At 34.1% G+C, this 19,343-nt stretch overlaps 1 protein-coding gene across 5 annotated transcripts; it reads right to left on the bottom strand.

Annotated features, from left to right (window-relative positions):
- Positions 1-3,011: 3,011 nt before the first annotated feature.
- On the bottom strand, positions 3,012-14,232 carry LOC131660689 (chorismate mutase 2-like). 5 transcript variants are annotated; one of them, XM_058929977.1, is made up of 5 exons: positions 13,802-14,232; positions 4,361-4,444; positions 4,121-4,264; positions 3,954-4,046; positions 3,012-3,769 (listed from the first exon to the last, which is right to left on the bottom strand). In XM_058929977.1, the coding sequence occupies exons 1-5, from the start codon at positions 14,069-14,071 to the stop codon at positions 3,542-3,544; spliced, it is 819 nt and encodes a 272-aa protein (XP_058785960.1). In that variant the 5' UTR covers positions 14,072-14,232; the 3' UTR covers positions 3,012-3,541. The 5 variants fall into 5 exon arrangements, with proteins under 5 accessions (XP_058785960.1, XP_058785961.1, XP_058785963.1 ...); XM_058929978.1 differs by having other exon boundaries at positions 6,806-13,944; XM_058929980.1 differs by having other exon boundaries at positions 4,361-4,440; positions 6,806-13,944.
- Between the last annotated feature and the right edge of the window lie 5,111 nt (positions 14,233-19,343).

Raw genomic sequence — 19,343 nt, 5'->3', positions numbered from 1 at the left:
AACTCATGAATAGGAAGCTCCCATTTAAACTTCCTCTCCACCTTACTATGCTTCATAACTCCATGATTACACACAACAATATTATAATCTCTAATTTTGTTGTCAATAATATCCTGCAAATTAAAGGGTCTCACATAATTATCATCATGCAACTGCCTATTCCTCCACTCCCAAATAGAATGGCATTTTGTAGCCCAATATTGCTTCCAATCATAATCCATGGGCAGAACATGGCTATTGCTATCTCCCATATTCATCTCAATCCACTGCAGAAGATCAACCTTGAAAAACTCCCTACATAGAATAATCGGAATCTTATTCTTCCAAACTTCCTGGACCAGCTTACAATCTCGCAAAACATGTAACGAGTCTTCTTTATAATGACCACATAACCTACAACTAGCATTTCCCAAGCCAAACTTATTCAACCTATCTCCATTCAAAATTCTGTCATGCTGAACCAACCATATAAAGCACTTAACTCTTTCCGGAACCCGCAACCGCCAAATACTACGCCACCTCTCTCTTCCTATGGAATCATACCCCTCCTCTAAAAGCTGATAAATATTACTCACAGAAATATCACCATCATCAAGCATAGCAACGTCAAAAGTGTCCTCTCCATAGTTCATGGCTGGCGGATGAACAACAGCAATGCGGCTTTTAATCTCGCCAGGCAGCCACTCCATTAACTCCCAATTCCACTCTCCATTTGCCTCAACAAGATCGCAAACCCGAGCATCCTCAAGAGCAAGAGGAATACTCACAACACTATCCATAATAGACTCTCCTCTACTAATCCAGGGATCTCTCCAAGCATGAATGTTACTCCCATCCCCAATAATCCAATATCCTAGCTCCATTAAAGAGGAAGAAGTACTCGCAATAGACTTCCAAAGATTAGAGTCAGAAACTTTGGCCTGGATACCGTTAGTACAAGCAGACACCTTGTATTTACCTTTCAGCACTTTACACCATAGATCATCACTACCATTAAATATTTTCCCACCTAATTTCATGATGCACGCCTTATTCATCGTATCGAGCTTCCTCAAACCTAGCCCTCCATGATCCTTACTTGTAGAAACTTTTTTCCAGTTCACAGCATGATAATTCCGATGCACATCAGTATCCCCCCAGATGAAGGAGCGCTGCAGCTTATGAATATCCTTTATACAAGCTTTCGGTAGCATATTGGTCATCATTGAATAGGTCGGGATGGCTTCCATAACACTTTTGGTAAGAGTAACTCTACCAACAAAGGATAAATGTCTAGCTTTCCAACTTGTAAGCCTCTTCGAAATTTGATCCGTAATGTAACTAAAATCATTTCTCCGTAACGCTTCCCCTTTCAACGGAATACCAAGGTCCTTTTAATACACTCCATCTGAGCCTCAGAAGCTTCGCCGAAGATAAGCAAATCGTCTGCAAACATTAAATGAGTAATATCAACTCCATGAACACCAACCCTAAACGGCTTCCACTTTTTACCAATCACCTCATGCTCAATAAGATGAGATAACTTATCCATACATAAGACAAAGAGATAAGGAGAGATAGGATCTCCTTGTCGAATCCCTCGTTGCGGACGAAAGAAATCATTCCTATTACCATTCCAGTTCACATTAGTTTCTAAACTAGTCACTCCATGCATGATGATATCCACCATTTTCTTAGGCAGATTAATCTCTACTAAAATTCTCCAAATAAACTCCCAATTGAGTTTATCATAAGCTTTAGATAGATCAATCTTCATTGCAAAGAAACCTTTCTTTCCTTTCTTGTTCTTCATGCTATGAATTATCTCGTTCGCAATAATAATATTATCATGGATAGCCCTTCCCGGAACAAAACCTGACTGGAAAGGAGACACCAACTAAGGCATGTACGGTTTCAATCTTCCCACAAGAACTTTAGTAATAATTTTATACAGAGAATTACATAAGGAAATCGGCCTGAATTGAGTAACACGTTGAGGCTGATCTACTTTTGGGATGAGGCAAATATCTGTTTGATTAATTTCAGCAATAGTACTTGGGTTATTCCAAGTATTAACAACAAAATTACTAATCCCATCACCAACAACATCCCAAGACTTCTGATAAAATCCGGCTGGAAAACCATCAGGGCCAGGAGCTTTCCAAGGCTTCATCAAAAAAAGGGTTGTATTAAAATTAGTTGTTATTTTAATGGTTCAATTGAAATTCATTCATTTAAAAAAATTAGTTTAGACAGAGTATTAAAATGATTAATTGTTAAATTTTGGAGTCATTTTTATAATTTTATAAAATTTAAGCCCAAATTTTAAATTTAGAAAATAAGAACTAAATTTCAATTTTTAAAAATTTAAAGGAATTAATTTGTAAATTTTGAAAATTATTAAGGACAACTTTATAATTTTTGAAAAATTTTAAAGGTGTATATGTAAAAATAAAAAAATACGGGGACCAACTTCCAAAATTTAAAATAATAATAATATCCAATTTAAAATTCACAATCTCTAGAGTATAAGAGAAATTTCAAATCTTTTTATTTTAGATGTCATTATTAGAATATCAAATATTTACCATATCAATTATAATTATATTCGATATTTATGCATTGATGTCTTATATATATTAGAATATAAGAAATGTGTAGATCTAACGATTTTTGAGATATCGAACAATGCTTAAGTAATGGAATGTAATCAGTTGGTCGGGGAAGTCGGGTTGGTGAACTTAGATATTCTGGCTTCAATGAAGGCATTAATTGTCCTAATGGCGATGGAAAGACGATCATGGTACAACTTAATTAGAACATAATAGTTTATGTTTATGTTCTTCATGTTAGTCTATTTATCTTAGAGGGCTTAAGAGATTGTGACTTTGGAGAGAATTTGTGAGATCATTTTCTTCATAGTGGTTTTGATGCTTGTTGGGTTATCTTAAGAAGCAATAACTCTATCATATTTTGTACAAGATTCAAGTTGTATTTTTGTGTGATGGTTCATGGAACAATAATGTCTCGTCTTCTTATGGTGGTCATTTTCACGTATTAAATTAGTATGTCACATCGTAAAACTTATGTGTTGGCGAACCTAGGGTTCTTTGTTGACTTAAATTTCCAAGGTGGATCGATCATTAGAAATGTTTAATGTTACATGTGTTGTCCTAGCTGACGCTTGAGGTCCATCATCCATGATCTGTCCATTTACCACATGTAGAATAACGGTGAGGGAAAACCATCTTTCCTTGAGTTAGGTAAAGAGTTTCCTCTGCCCCACGTTTTTTTTATAGTGGGATGATGGGAACTACCACTAAATGAGCCCATATGATTTATATAAGTGCCTCAACATCCATGGTTAAAGGAGAGACAAAGGTTTCACGGAAACAATACAAGATATCTTACCATCATTACTTGAGCAAATCTTATTTCCTTTACTATTGTACTTTAGCCGCTACAAAGTTCTTTTAAAATTTGTTACATATAAATATAATTAAAATAAAAAAAAAAAAGAATTGTTATCATGAGTATTATTCTATTTATGGATTAAATGGCTTCAATCGAGACGACGTAACAAATACTCGACTTCAACATCTTTTGTCATGGGTATTATCCATTTTTTATACAAACTATAAACTATTGATGGATCAACCTTGTATTTTCCTTTGACATTAGGATCAAGGCTCACTTCTTGACCAAACACCATTGCCTTCTTTTCAACTCTCTTTAGAACCATCTTTTCTACTCTCTTATCTACCAACAATTTCATCAATGCTTCTCTGTCCTACAAAATCATATCATTTACAGTTTCAATTTTTACACAAAAAATAACAACTTAAAAAATAAGTAAAACTCTTAAAAAATGAGTATCCAAAAAAATTAGTATACAAACAAATATTTAGACAAATATTTTCTTCAATTTAGTGACCATGCATAATTATGGTTAAGGATTAGAGCATTATATGTACCTTGACACGAATTAAAGGCTTATAGTCACGAGGAGATTTTCTAAACTTTGTCTCAGCTACAAACTTTCCATAATGAATCCTTTTAGAGATGGCCTGGATATATTCAAAGAATAAGAAAAAATTGTCTCAAATCACACTTTTTCAACTATAGTCATAGATGATTTTACCTGCAATACTGTAAGATCGTTGGCCGCAGTTTGTGCATAATTGCCATCATCTCCAGAAGCAATAAAAAGTGGGAGTATATCGTTGAAATATATTTTTCTAATGTTCTTGTTTATGTTAATTGAAGCTGCTGCATGATGCAAAAACTAAAGACAAAGTTTAAGAGAGGTTATATTTTTCTAACTTATATCTCTTACAACAATTATATTTGCATCCATGAAACAAGAGTTTGGCTTAATTACCTTTGAGAAATTGTAATGTGGTATAATCGAAGGTGACAAATTTTCTTGATATGGATTTTCTTCGGGGTTCATGTATCTTCCTGTCTAACACGTAATAGTTTGTCATTTTGTATTATCTATATATTCAATAATATAAAGCGAAAAATGCAACAATTTATAACTATGTATTTATATTTGTATATAAGTCTCATTCGACTATAACATGTAATAAATGGTAAATCTCTCTCTCTCTCTCTCTCTATATATATATATATATATATATATATATATATATATATATATATATATATATATATATATATATATATATATATATATATATATATATATATATATATATATATATATAAATTAGTCTCCGTAATAGTATTATTAAACTGTTGATCTTTTCTCTCTCTCTTTGCAATGTGGTTTACAAAATATTTTCTAAGATGTTGGCTAATAGAATGAAAAGATGCTTGGAGAAATGCGTTTCGGAAGAACAAGAAGCTTTTGTCGAAGGTCGATCAATCCTTGATAACGCTTTGATTGCTATTGAGATTATTCATGCTTTTAAAAGGAAGGTTAAAGGGAATAAGACTCAACTAGCTCTCAAGATCGACATTAGTAAGGCTTACGATAGAGTGGACTGGGGATTCTTGAGTGGTGTGCTTAAGCAGATGGGTTTTGCGGAGAAGTGGATTCAGTGGATGATGATGTGTGTAACGTCGGTGCAATATTTTGTTCTTGTGAATTCAAAAAGTATTGGACCTATTAAATCAGGAAGAGGACTAAGGCAAGGGGACCCACTGTCCCCTTACCTATTTATTATTATAGCTGAAGGTCTTTCAGCCCTCATCAAAGAGGTGGTGGCTAAGGGAGATATCCATGGAGTTCAGATATGTAGAGGGGCACCTAGTGTGTCCCACCTACTTTTTGCTCACGATTGTTTTTTATTTTGCAGGTCCAATTTAGAGGAGGTGAGCCATCTTATGCAGTTACTAAATACTTATGCGAAGGCCTTTGGTCAGGAAATCAATATGACCAAATTAGAAGTGTACTTTAGTCGTAATCTGAACAAAGCTGCGCAAGAGGACCTTGCTCGCATAATGGGTGTTCGCCATGTATTAGGCACTGGGACGTTTTTGGGTCTTCCTTCTATGGTGGGAAGGAGTAAAAAAGCTACTTTTGCTTTTATAAAGGATCGTGTTTGGAAGAGAATTAACGCTTGGCGAGGTAGATCTTTATCCAAAGCGGGCAAAGAGGTTATGATTAAATCGGTCCTTCAATCAATTCCGACTTACATTATGAGTATATTTATCATCCCGGATGGGGTTGTTAAAGACATTGAGAAAATGTTGAATTCTTTTTGGTGGGAAGGTGGTAACAATAATAAGGAGATCAAGTGGATGGCGTGGGATAAATTATCTTGTAGTAAGAAGGAAGGAGGTTTGGGGTTTCGAGATTTTAGATCGTTTAATATGGCTATGGTAGCTAAACAGGGCTTGCATATTTTGACAAAACCTCATTCTCTTGTGTCTAGAATATTTAAAGCAAGGTGGAGCATAAGAGATGGAAGTCATATTAAGGCGATGAATGAACCTTGGCTTTGAGGGAAGGAAGTGAGATATTTAGATGGCCCTCAAAGACAAGTTACAAGAAGCATCCTTCAGGTTCCTTTGATCGAGGAAGTGAGAGAAGATCGTTTGATTTGGAAGGATGAGCAAAATGGGATGTATAGTGTGCGTTCTGGGTATAGACTTTGGAGGGAAGCCCAAGTAAAACATTTAACGGGAGGGGTAGAAAAGAATTGGTGTAGTCTTTGGAACATCAAAGCACCACCTCGGGTTAAGCATATTTTATGGAGGATCTGTAGAGGTTGCTTACTGACTAGGCTAAGACTCCAACAATTTCATATTCAAAGTCCGTCAGGGTGCCAGTTTTGTGAAGATAATATTGAAGATGATTGGCATGTGTTGTTTGGATGTAATGCTACTAAACAATGTTGGCGGGCAGCAGGTGCGGCTTGAGATATAGGTACTCAATCTATCTTAGAAGCGGAAGCCCTTGCTCTTAAAGAAGCAATCCAAGGGGCTATAATTTTGAATCTCTGGCATGTTATCTTTGAAAGTGACTCCCAAATGGTTGTTCAAACCCTTAAATCTAAGAATCTGGGTAGATCCAAGTTTAGTCTAATTATTTCTTCTTTACAATCCTTGTTGCTTTCTTATTCTAACTTTGAGGTAAAGTTTATTAAACGCCAAGCGAATTCGGTTGCCCACGTGTTAGCAAAGCCGGCTAATTCTTGGTCTAGACGTAGTAGTTTTCATTTGACACCTCCTTGTATTGAACATCTCTTGATTAATGATATGAATTAAGTTTGATTTTGTCAAAAAAACTATTGATCTCAATATCTTACCCTAATTAAAAATAAATAACTCATACAGTTAAGAGAAGCAATTATACCTTGGCTTGAATGTCCTCAGTTTGGCGTAGAATGAAATCAAACAAGGAACCATAAAAGTTGGGAATGGAAGAGTAGTTTTGTTGATAGGTAAGAGAATTGAGAGGAAACCTTGCTCTCTCAATCAAACTAAATATTATTGTATCTTCTTGTCTGATTAAAGACTCTCTCACTGATTCAAGTGTGCATTCATCTGCTTTTACTATTCTGTATCTTTCTATACAACTCACCAACATAATAACCATAACTAGAAATTGAAACATCTTATAACTGATAGCACAAATCCAACATATGGATGAACATTTGACAAGAGACCAGATTATATAATGAGGCAGTTTGTTTTAAATTTTAAAAAATGATTTTTTTTTTTTTAAAAATGTTTTTGATAAAAAGATTGAAATAGTAAAATTATTTTAAGATTTTTTTATAAAGTCAAAGATTTATTTTATTATCTAATAGCATAAATACACATATGTAAGATTAAAACAAAATCAAAATTAAAGAAAAAATTATTTTTTATAGAAAAGCGATTATTATATATCAATTAATATGATTTTTAAATAAATATTCAATTTAAGTCATTTTTTAAAATTTTAACATCTAAAACTAATTATAAGAAAATCATGAAACCTCTAAAATATTATTTTATGCAAATTATTAAAATTGTATTTTTATTTAAAGGTTTTTTTAGAAATTCTTTATATTTTTCTAAACAAAGATCATTTACATAAAAATTTTGAATCAAACGAATTCAATGTCTGCCAATTGAATTATTAATAAGGAAATAATAGATATTAGTATTGTATACATGATTGTTGAAGAGACAAATTGTAAATTTTATTAAAACTTAATATGGTGAATTAAACAGTACACTGCCCTTGTGATTTGACTAAAACAAATATTTTGACCATTTTTTCTAAAGTAATTTAATAATTGCATTTACTTTTATGTATTTTCTTTATTTCAGAATTTAAAAAATAATAAAGTGAATCCGCCACATTTTTTTTATTCTTCTTCAAATATTCATAATTAAATTAAATATTATAGATACATTAAATAAATTTTATAGTTGATTTTTTATATAATTAAAAGTTAACTTAGTAACTTTGACTCCGAGGTTAACCTAACTGTAAATTTCGCTTCTTGGGCTTCTGGCCCTCCATTTCAAAAAAAAAAAGTAAACATAGTAATGATGTAAATATTGCGGACTAATTTAATTAGGGTTAATAGTAGTTCAGCCCCCTGTAATATTAGCGAATTTTGTTTTTCCCCCCTCCCTACCTTTTGGCAACGGTTTTTTCAAAAAAACCGTTGCCAAAACCTGCCTTTGGCAACGGTAGGGGGTAAACCGAAACACGCTCATATTATAGGGGGTAAACTACTATTAACCCTTTTATAACAAAATGTTAAACTATTTTATATTTAAATATTATTATTACATTTTAATAAGTATTATATGAATATGATTTAATCGAGAGGCAACTTGTGATCCCGTTGTTAATATGCTATTGAAAATATTTAGTTTTTGGAGGCATATGTATACTAACTTGGGAGCCGAGTTATCTTACTTAATTATGTGTTAATGCTATTCATATCTTCTTCCTGTTTTATTTATTGCTAGTGAATGTTTGGGGGGAAATTGTTTTGATTCAAAGAAAATTTCTTTGGGAAAGTATGAAAGGAGACACTTAAGTCTCTTAAATGGGCAAATGTGTGTAAACCTAAGAGAAAATATGGTTTAAGAGTTAGGAATCTCCGATTTATAAACTAAGCTCTCTGAGTTAAATAAAGGTGGAGACTTATCTTTAGAGCCTCTGGTCTTTGGCGAGATATCTTGCTCGTTAGATATAGTGATATAATTGTCACCTCTTTTAAGAAAGGCAGGGGTAAAGTCTCGTGCTTCCAAAATGGTTCCTCCTCTAGTGGAAATGAGTTTCCTTTATTGGCTCAAATTTCTTTTTAGGCTTTTTAGATCTCTTTAACTGGTTTGTGGATGGAACTTTAAAGAAAGTGGATAGGGTTTTCGGCTTCTTTTTAGGCAGATCCTTGTGTTATTTACTATCTTTGATTTTCTTGAGGGGGTGTGGGAGAGATATATCGATGGGTAGATGAGATTCTTTGGATTTTAGGTGGAAAGTGTCGTTCTTCGTTCATGAGGAGCCAATTATTACAAACTTCCTTGCTCTCCTTCGGGGTCGTATTTTTTCCTTAGATAATGATCGATGGATTGGGATGTTTTCAAAGGACGATATATCTTTAGTGTCCTCTGCTTATCATGTTTTTCCATATATTTATAACTTTGTCTAGCTCTCATTCTTTCCTGCCAACCTGAATCTCCCCCTTGTTTGGTATAGTTGGACCCCATATAAGGTGATTGTTTTCTCTTGTCAATTTCCGCTTGATAGATTCCATTTACGAGAAAATTTGTTCAAGAGAAATGTGATTCTTGACCCTACTGGAGGTTTAATTTAGTCGGCTTCACATTTGTTCGTCACCTACAACTTAAATAATAGTGTTTAATATAATATCTTTAAGTGATTGGGGTGAGAAAGATCTCTTCCTCAGAATCCTAGTTTTCTTTTTGAAAGTTTTTTCTCTTTAGGCAATAGGTTGAAATATAAGAATGGTTTTGCCATGATTTGATATGTTATGATTTATACTATTTTGAAGGCTTAAATTGATACTACATTTTCTAATCATGTGACAAATGTGAAAGAAATGGAGGAAAGAAGTATCTTTTAGGTTTGGAAATGTTTTTTTTTTAGATAAAAGGAGAATTCACGCACCTTCTCAAACTGGCTTTAGAACCATATCATTTGGATTAATCAATAGCAGGTTGAGATTTCTTATTTGATCTAAAGTGCATACAACTTTCTCTTTTCTTTTTTTTAGAGTTATTTGTTCTAATGTTTATGGTTCAGCTGATTTGAAAGCTATTTTGGCTCCTTATTTTGATTTGGAGCATTGTAGGGGCTGAGTTGGTTTTTATGGTTTTACTCTTTATTGCATTTGTTGAGTTCTATTTTTTGTTATATTTTCATCTTATATTTTTTTTCTCACTTTTATGTGTTATCTTACGAGACGTCTTACTATTCGTTTATATTCCTTTATATTCTATCGTGATTTTTACCTCTTATTGTTATATATTTATTTTGCCATTAAAAAATAATAATTAATTACCAATTTTAGTTTTTTTTTCTTTTTAAATTATCAATGTGTTATATATAAATTTTCACTTAGCATAGTTAAATTTTGAATTTAAATGTAAAAACATACATTGTGAAGATTTCATCTAATACTTAGACAAGTTTATATAATATACTTATTATAAAATTACAACATGCAGCTCATATAAAATAAGATATTTTAATGATGAGGTACTCAACTAAGTATCGCTTGTGACTGTGAGACTCAACTAAGTCTCGCTTAGAGGATTCAGCCAAGTCTCGCCCGAATGGAACACTCAAGAACTAAAGGCATGAGCACAGCCTCAACAAGGCCCATCAAGAAGGTCTAAAGATGAGTCGAGAGTAAAAACAATTCGGCCTCTATGAGCTCTCGTGCTTGATGGGATTATGTAGTGATATAATTTGGAGAGACCTTGGGGCGAGGCGTGGGACATATTTTTGGCCTTTCGTTCTTCTCGAGTCGCCTTTGTATTGGTTCGAGCATCCTCTATCAGTTCGAGTACCTCTTGTTCAGATGTGTCGCATGAGTTTCCAATTTTCCAGTTCATAGCGCACAATCGTGTATAAAGCATATACTTAGTCAACAAATTTTACATAGGAATTCACGATACTTAATAACACCTCCTGGATTTCAGGGAATCAAACACTCATGCCTAAGAGTGGTTTCTAAATTATAAAGGACTTGGTTCATACCTATGTGCTATAAATACATCACTAACATCATAATAAAGGGGATAACCAATAACACCAAGGTCTAAACCTAGACAACATCCACTCACCTCACATGAGCTAGCTCTCCAGACCTTAACTACAATAAATCCTCTGACAATCCTTATATACCAGGGGTAATTAAGCATATTGTACTTTTATCTTGAACAATTGGCGCCCATCGTGGAGTCTCGACAAAACTAACTTAGGGCACCCTCATTGCATTCAACTGGAATACAGCCTTTGCGCTTATCCCACATCATGGCAAACAGGAAGATAGCTACTCCGACCAGCGAAGACTCTGACGGCTAGGAAAGTGTCATAGCGGAAACTCCCGCCGCTATGAGCAACCTTTGCTGTTAGAACCAAACTTTCGAAAATAACGTTCAACATATCCAACAACGTCAACAAAAGGACCGATATGGTGGATAAAATGAAAGCATTTGACCCCTAAACACTACCAAACGACATATGAGAGGCGTCCGTCCCCGAGAACTTTAAGCTATCATCGTTGGCTAACTTCGATGGATGTTATGACCCATATGGGCATATAGCCTCCATCAACACTCATATGACCATCATCTGAGCGCCTGACTCTTTAAAGTGAAACATTCAGATTGCTCTAAGATTGTACATGGGCCTTCCCATGCTCTCTGTCACTAGCTATTAAAACCTGGTGAAGAAACTAGTCTATCAATTCACCACAAACAGGAACCGAAAGCTAACCACCACCAGTTTTTTCAACATACGTCAAGGCCCATCATAGTCTTGAAGAGGATATCTCTCCCGCTTTAATAAAATGACCATCAGGGCGATCTATCCCAAACAAGAAATGTTCGTATGAGCATTTCAGAATAGGGTCAAGATGGGACACTTTAACGAATCCATCGCCCATAGATAAACAACAACGTTGGATGAGGTAGTGAACACAAGTAGAATGTTACATAAATGGCGAGGAAAGTAATGCTGAGAAGAAGGCCCATGAGGCAAAAAGACAGAAAAGAGAGAAAATTACCCAAGGAAGGAGAAGCGATTTGCAAACCCTAGAGAAGGAAGTTCGTGACAAAAATAAAAAGATGGTTCTTGTCTCCTTAAATAGGGAGGGAAACTAGGGGTTGTCAAAGGTCTTTAGGTTTCAAATAAGATGTGAAAGATTTTGCATGTTTCAACATGTTCCATAGGGAAAAGGCCAATTAGGTATCCTAAGGGTAAGTTATAACGCCCCAGACTGCTTTCAAGGTTACCAACTGACCTCACAAACCAACACAGGTCTTTTCAGCATGCTTTGTTCTTACTGACACGCTTTTGGAGAAACTTCCCAAAAGGTCACCCATCCAATTACTACACCAAGTCAAGCTCGTTTAACTATGAAGTTCTTATTTGTTAGGTTACCGAAAAGGAGATGCATCTTGTTGGTATAGGTAGTACCAATCAATCCTCAGAAACCCTCTCGTCCCAAAGTGAATTTGGTTTTTACCTAGAAGCTGCTAGGAGCCGCTCATTGTTATGTCTTATGCATCAGGGACAACTCCCAGCTTTTTTCGGCCTGGGGTGTTACATGTCCATTAACTTCTGCTTGGTTCATCTCCAAATCACAACGAGTTGGGAGAGGTATACTCTGATACAATTTGTAACACCTATATTGCTTTCAAGATTACCAACTGACTCATCCAAATACTACTCCAAGTCAAGCACATTTAACTATGAATTTCTTATTTGTCAGGTTACCAAAAAGAAGATGCATCTTGTTGGTATAGGTAGTACCAACCAATCCTTATAAGCATTCCTTTAACTATGCAATCTCATACCTGCTCGGCCTATGGATTCCACTCTTTCGATGTGAATTTGATTTTTGCCTAGAAGTTGCTAGGAGCCGCTCATTTCATGTCTTATGCACCGGCGACCACTCCTCGTCCTTGTCGATCTCAGGTGTTACATAAGTCATTATTGTTGTATTTAAATTCATCACACGCTTTCCCTCTAGCAGACGCTTCGACACTTTTCAATTGACACACCGTCACATAGACAAACACCTTTAAGGGATTCTAAGGGACTCAACTAAGTCCCACCTAAGGAGCTTAACTAAGCCTTGCCTGATGGACTCAACTAAGTCTCACTTGGGGGACTCATCTAAGTTTCTCGCGAGGGACTCAACCAAGTCTCCCCTTGAAGGAACATTCAAGACCTTGGGGCAAGAGCAAAGCCTCATCAAGGCTTATCATGATTCTACCTTCATGAACCCTCGTGCTTCTGGGACTATGTGGTGACATAGTTTAGAGCACTCTTGGGGTATAGGTGAGAAACACATTTTTGGCCTTTTAACCTTCTCGAATCGCCTTTGTATCGGTTCGAGCGCGCCCTTATCTAGGTTGCCCGAGTCACCAATTTTCTCATTCATAAAGTGTGACCGTGTGTAGAATGTTTACTGCGTCAACATGTGTTACATAGGAAGTCATGAGACTTAACCACATCTCGTGGATTTCAAAGAATCAAGCACCCATACTTAAAAGTGATTGCTAAATTATAGGAAACTCGGTTCAGACCCTACCTTAACTACCTTAAAACCTATGATAACTCTTGTCCATATGGGATTATAATTTCATCTTATACAAATATACATATTATAAAACTACAACAAGCAAATCATATAAAATGTGAGATTCTATATACACATTATTTTAATTGGCCAACATATTAGTACATATTTTGTTCCGAGGACTTATAATAATATCTCAAATGCAATAAATATTTCAAATCAATTAACAAAAATCACCCATTAGCATTAGTCACCATTCAATTTCTAAACTAAAATCTTAGTACACACTCAATTAAGCCATAATGTTAAGAAGATTTCAGGATTTTATATATTTTTTTCCTATATAAGTCTTTTAGTTTTTAAAATTTTATTAATTTCAAAACCCACTTGTAAGAATTAAACTAGTAATTCAACTCATCTCAAAAAACACATTTCCGATTTTACTTATACTAAGCAGAAAAAATAGCTAAAGATACACATGAAACAAATTGTTAAGGATCTAAACACAGATAGAGATGTGAACCGTGAACGTACAAAATAAGCACGGTAGAGAGAAGCACTTATACCTTGGCTTGAATGTCCTCAGTTTGGTGTAGAATGAAATCAAACAAAGAACCAGAAAAGTTGAGAACGGAAGAGTAGTTTTGTTGATAGGTAGGAGAATTGAGAGGAAACCTTGCTCTCTCAATCAAACTAAATATTATCGTATCTTCTTGTTGAATCAAAGACGCTCTCACTGATTCAAGTGTGTATTCATTTGCTTTCGCCATTCTGTGGGTAACCGTACAACTCACCAACATTGTTATTACAGCCACAACAACTAGAAATCGAAACATGGTGTTGTACTGTTGTTGCTGTTAGCACAAATCCAACACTGAGATGGATGGATGGACAAGACCAGATTATAATGCTCGCCAGCTGAAATGAAAATGGATGGAAAGTAATGTTTGGTGTGATAAGGAAATATATCACGTGTGTGCTTTTTTAGAAGATGCAAAATGTAACTTATGTTCAAATTAAATTATGGTCAAGTAAACGCTGCCTTTTTTTACTTTGACAGAAAAATACTGTCCTTTTGGATAATTTAGTAGCTAAAATCACATATTATCAAAAAGATTAAGAGTTATATTCTCACATGATTTTTCGTTTGTAGTTGAAAATTTTCATAATCACAAATTCCTAAGGTGGAACAAGAAATATGAAATTTCAAATGATTGAACTCTTTAAATGCATTAGTGAGAGTTTTTATCGGCATGTATATATATATATATATATATATATATATATATATATATATATATATATATATATATATATATATATATATATATATATATATATATATATATATATATATATATAAATATAAGGTTAGTATTCTAATGTCCAAGTTTTTGAAATTATAAAGATGAAGTTTGAGAGTGAGATAATACTTGAGTGGTGCATCATTGTGCTTATAGACGACAGATGGTTAAAACTACTTTCTTCTAACTATTGTAAATTGCAGCAAGTCATCCAATAAGATTAAACGGCGAATGATGCACTAATAGTGAGATTAAGTGTCTGACTTTTGGCAGGTCCCACCTGTTTCTTTGTTCGCTAAATAGATACCATAAATTGAGCTTCATAATTTGACCTTCTTCTTCAGGCATGTGGTCGGCCCGATATAGTTTTCCTCTAAGTCCTAGCTAATATTTGGTGAAGAATGATTGACATTGTCGGAACGCCTTCTAATGTCACCGTATTCGGCCCATGCAAGTTTTGTAGAGTTTGGAGAGTTGGGGCAAGTGGCCTCGAGAACAGGCACAGTATATGTATGTCTTATAGTTGCAACATTTTGTGAGCAAACTTGACATGTGACTCTAGGTCTGACGACATAAGTGACCTTTTTAGGGTACTTGAGTACCTAAGAAAATTCAGTTTCGATCAGGTTCGTTAATGGCATAGCCATGTTTCCCTACATCTTCTACTATTGATCGTGGGGTAGTCAATCAAGCAATATATTAAGATTCTATTGTGAACTTCATCTTCCTTCTACTTATGTAGCCTATGATGTTTTTGAGATCCTCTTGTTGCTCTTTCTATAATCGATTACATCTCGTGTTATAGTTTTTTTCCAATTACTGTTTTGAACCCTCTTGCGGCGTTGCAATGGTTTGAGTCACACACATCGACAATTTCCTTTCTTTAAAGGTAACAAAACATTTTTTCTTTTGTACTTATTTATTCCAGGGTCCTTTAGTAGTTATGGAAGAATCGAAAGGATATGTTGCTACCAAGAGTGGAAAGAAGGTGAGTAGTCTAGCAAAATCTTTTCCCTTTATGTGTTCAGGGGGTATAAGATTTGAATCTGGCATGTGGCCCTCTCCCTCCTACCTCCTAACATCGGTTCTGGTCCTTATTTGGCGGTGAGTTATTTGTCACACCTCTTCATCTAAGATTTCATTCTCATAATTAATGGAGGGCTAGACTCTGCTCTAGAGGTCGTTTAAGCTCCCAGCCCCTTTAAGTCCTAACTTTTTGAGAAACATCCCTCAGTCCTTTTCTTGAATATCCAACATTTCAGCCCATCATTAGTTCCTCCTACCTCTACGACCACCTTGGTGAATCGGTTTATGTACTCTCGTAGAATTTGCTTTTCCTTTTGTTGAATTCCATCATGAACAATTATTATCATGGGTTGCCATTTTCGGGTAGTGAATTGGGCAGTAAAAGAGTGACAAAGGTCTTTATAAGATTTTATGTGACCATTAGACAAGGTCTTGAACTGCGTCATAACGACTCCTTTAAGGTTCATAACAAACAATTTACATTTCATTATGTCTCAAGTGTGGTGATAATCAAGCATCATATTCATGTGTTCGATGTGCTCGTTTGGATTTCCAGTCTCGTTAAAGTTGTTCAACTTTAGGGATCTTTCTAGGAATTCAGGACCCGACTGTCGAGGATACCTCTAAAGAGCATATTCCTTTGTCGGTTAGGAACTTGTCTCCCGTCGTCATGTGTGTCTTCCCTCCGGGAATGGCGTTGTGGCAATTGGTGAAGATGACATACCCCAGGGGGAGGCTGGCTATCGATTCTTTCTCCGAAATTAGATAAAGGAAACATGCATTCTCGATACCAAAAATGCCCTAGAAAAATAGTAGATGCTCAACCTGTATAGGTCGTATCGACAAAGATTGGTTATGGTGTGGCTCTGCGATTTTTGTGTAATGCTAATTCATGCGGGAGTCTCCGAAAGAAGCGTATTCGAGGTTTTCTTTGATCCTAAGGAGTCTTTCGGCCAAGAAATATGCGTTCTGTTACTGTACCAAGTTATAGACGTTGTTAAGCGGCTCATTTTCTCCTTGCATGCCCAAGCTTTCTTAGAGTTGCATGAGGCTTTAGAACACCTATTCTTCATGCATCAATGGTTATGGTGGAGGATTTTGACCTTGTAACAACTGTTGAGAAGATTGAAAATTCATAAGGACCTAGAATGTGCAATGGCCAATAGTTGAAAGAACGAGATTCCGAGTGGTGAGAACAGAAGGAGAAGTCAATATGGCTGAATTTGTTTTTGTTATTGGAAGAGATTGAGCTTCCCTCAGTAGTGGCAACGGTATGTTGAGCGGGTGGTTGAGGGGACTTAGATGTTGCTATGGTTTACACCAGTCAATGAATACTTAGATAGAAAAAAGATCATTGAAGAAAACGAGAAGCGAAGAGAAAATGATTTTTACAGGAATTTAAGAGAATCAATAATCGTTCCCACTGACGACAACACAGTTGTGAGGTGGAACAAGAAATATGTAATTTCAAAGGAATGAGCTCTTCTAGTGCGGTGATGAGAGTTTCTGGTGCGGCAAAGCTAAGATAACTCAACACTATAACATCCAAGTCAATAAAATCAAATACTCCCTTTATCCCATATTATAAATAAATTTCACTTTTTAGGTTCATTGAATAATTATAATTTGGAATGGAGGGAGTACGTATAATTTTAGAGTGAGAGTGTGATAATATCTAAAATGGCACGTTGTTGGACTTATATATATTTATATTGCTTCAGCCTAACCCAATGTGAAATACGAAAAGTCGTCCAATTAGATAAAACACAAATAATACAGTAGCAATTAAGATCAATGGTCTGACATTTAACAAAATCCTGCCCATTTCATTATTCACGTAATTGAAACCACAAATCTAATTTGCTTCTTTGGGTCGATTACTTAATGTTCAATTATAAATAAAAAATTAATAAGTAGTTGTATTTTTTCTTATCATTATTATAAATAAAATTATTAATTTTTAGTCCTTGAAAAGTATATTTACTAACTAAAAAACTAATTTTATTATGATTATGACATGAGAGAATAATGGAATTTAATTGTGGCCGTTTGAATGGTCTTAAACCTTAATTAGTCTCTCCATATTTTTGAAAAGGCAAAAATAAATGAGAATGGTCAGAAGCTTAATGCAGCGGTCAAGAGCAATTACTCTGCTTCATTGCGTGTAGACCCCACACTCAAGGAACTAACCACCACAGACCACACCACTCCCTCTCCACATGTGGCTTTTATGGTTAAGAATTTTCTTGGTGAAGGATTCACGTGAATTTCAAGCATTTGGTTAATAACTAGAAATAAAATTTTAAAATACACCAATCACCGTCACCATATTTATTATGTCATACCTATATTAAGCATTTGTATAACTTCATATTCATAAAACTAATGTAATGAAATTTTCCAATTATTTTAAGAATTGAAGAGGATCCTCATTTTTTTTTTTGTTTGGGCCTTCTAAGCTGAAAATTAATATTTTTCCGTTTAAAATTATAGAAAAAAAATAAGTTTAAATTTGTGTTATTATTATAAACTTATTTGTGTTATTTTTGTGTTATGGTTAGTATTTCTTATATACCTTTTATTGAATTTAAAATATTTAATAGACATAGTTGATCCATTAACTATTAAAAAAATAATTAAGTAAATTTTTGTAATTTACATGAAATCTAACCCTAACTTTTATAATCTGATTGAAATTAGATAATTCTATTTATAAAAGTGATAGTAGGTAGTAATGATAATTTAGAAAAGATGTAAGATAAAATTGGAATCTCAAATTGATACTATTTGAGATTTACAAATCTAGTTATTTGGATGATTATTATAAATAAAAATAATAATATTTTTTTAAGGTAATTTAAAAATTTAATGGTGAATGAAAAATCCGCATCACTCGTGTATGTAAAACTAATCGTTGTGCAATCACAATAGTCAACTTAAATATAATATGAATCACTAATGATCATTGTTTGAGGTTTTACAAATAACGTCCATATGAAATTTTGCCCTTAATCCTCCACGATGTATTAGAGATTAACACTTTTAGAGCTATTTGTATATAGTTTTCTCCTTTGGACTTGGGACCTTCTTTTTACAAAAAAAAATAAATATAATTAATTTTATAAATTCGTATAAAATATAAGAAAAATTTATTTAATTATCCTTTTTATACTCCTATCTAATAAAAAATACAATTCACTATTGCATTAAATATTTTAAATTAAGTCAATGAAGACCAAAATTTGTATCGGTTTTTTTATACAATAATCAGTGTAGAATATATAAAAGTAGTATGTTTTTAGGTGAACACTTCTATCCAAGACCATAAAAATTTACACATAAGATCACATTTATTTCAATTACACACTTAAGCATAATTGTTGTGTTTCTTTCTATCTATGAGTTTATAACTTCTGATAAGACAGCTCAAAAAACTTTCTATAAGTTACATAATACTACTAGTACCAAATAGACCACCAAAAACTCGCTCAATTCAAAAGCATTCATTAGGGAGGAGATCTTTTAAGAGCAATTCAATTAATGTATATAGGAACTTTCTACAAATAGCTGCATTGAGTCAAAAACTTGAATTTGTGTTATTTTCTATATCCCGAGAAATTTCACACTGCAGACTAGAAATAGCTTACAGTCATCTATACAGTCTTAAAATTGAGTACCTAAATAACAAAATAAGTTGAGTACCTATAAACTATACTGCTCTCTTCAATTTCTATTGTTTTAGGAGTATTGGTTATCCCCAACCAATGATATTGAAAAT

Source organism: Vicia villosa, linkage group LG3 (genome assembly GCF_029867415.1).
Source record: "Vicia villosa cultivar HV-30 ecotype Madison, WI linkage group LG3, Vvil1.0, whole genome shotgun sequence".
Lineage (NCBI taxonomy): Eukaryota > Viridiplantae > Streptophyta > Magnoliopsida > Fabales > Fabaceae > Vicia > Vicia villosa.
The sequence above is the reverse complement of the archived record's forward strand: the minus strand, read 5'-3'. Positions and strand labels throughout refer to the sequence as shown.

Excerpts from the sequence above, each read along its gene's own strand:
- LOC131660689 (XM_058929977.1), bottom strand. The coding sequence starts at position 14,071 with ATGTTTCGATTTCTAGTTGTTGTGGCTGTAATAACAATGTTGGTGAGT. Across the intron at positions 4,445-13,801 it reads CTGAGGACATTCAAGCCAAG|ACAGGAAGATACATGAACCC; the intron begins GTATAAGTGCTT and ends ATTACGTGTTAG. Across the intron at positions 4,265-4,360 it reads CACATTACAATTTCTCAAAG|TTTTTGCATCATGCAGCAGC; the intron begins GTAATTAAGCCA and ends CTTTGTCTTTAG.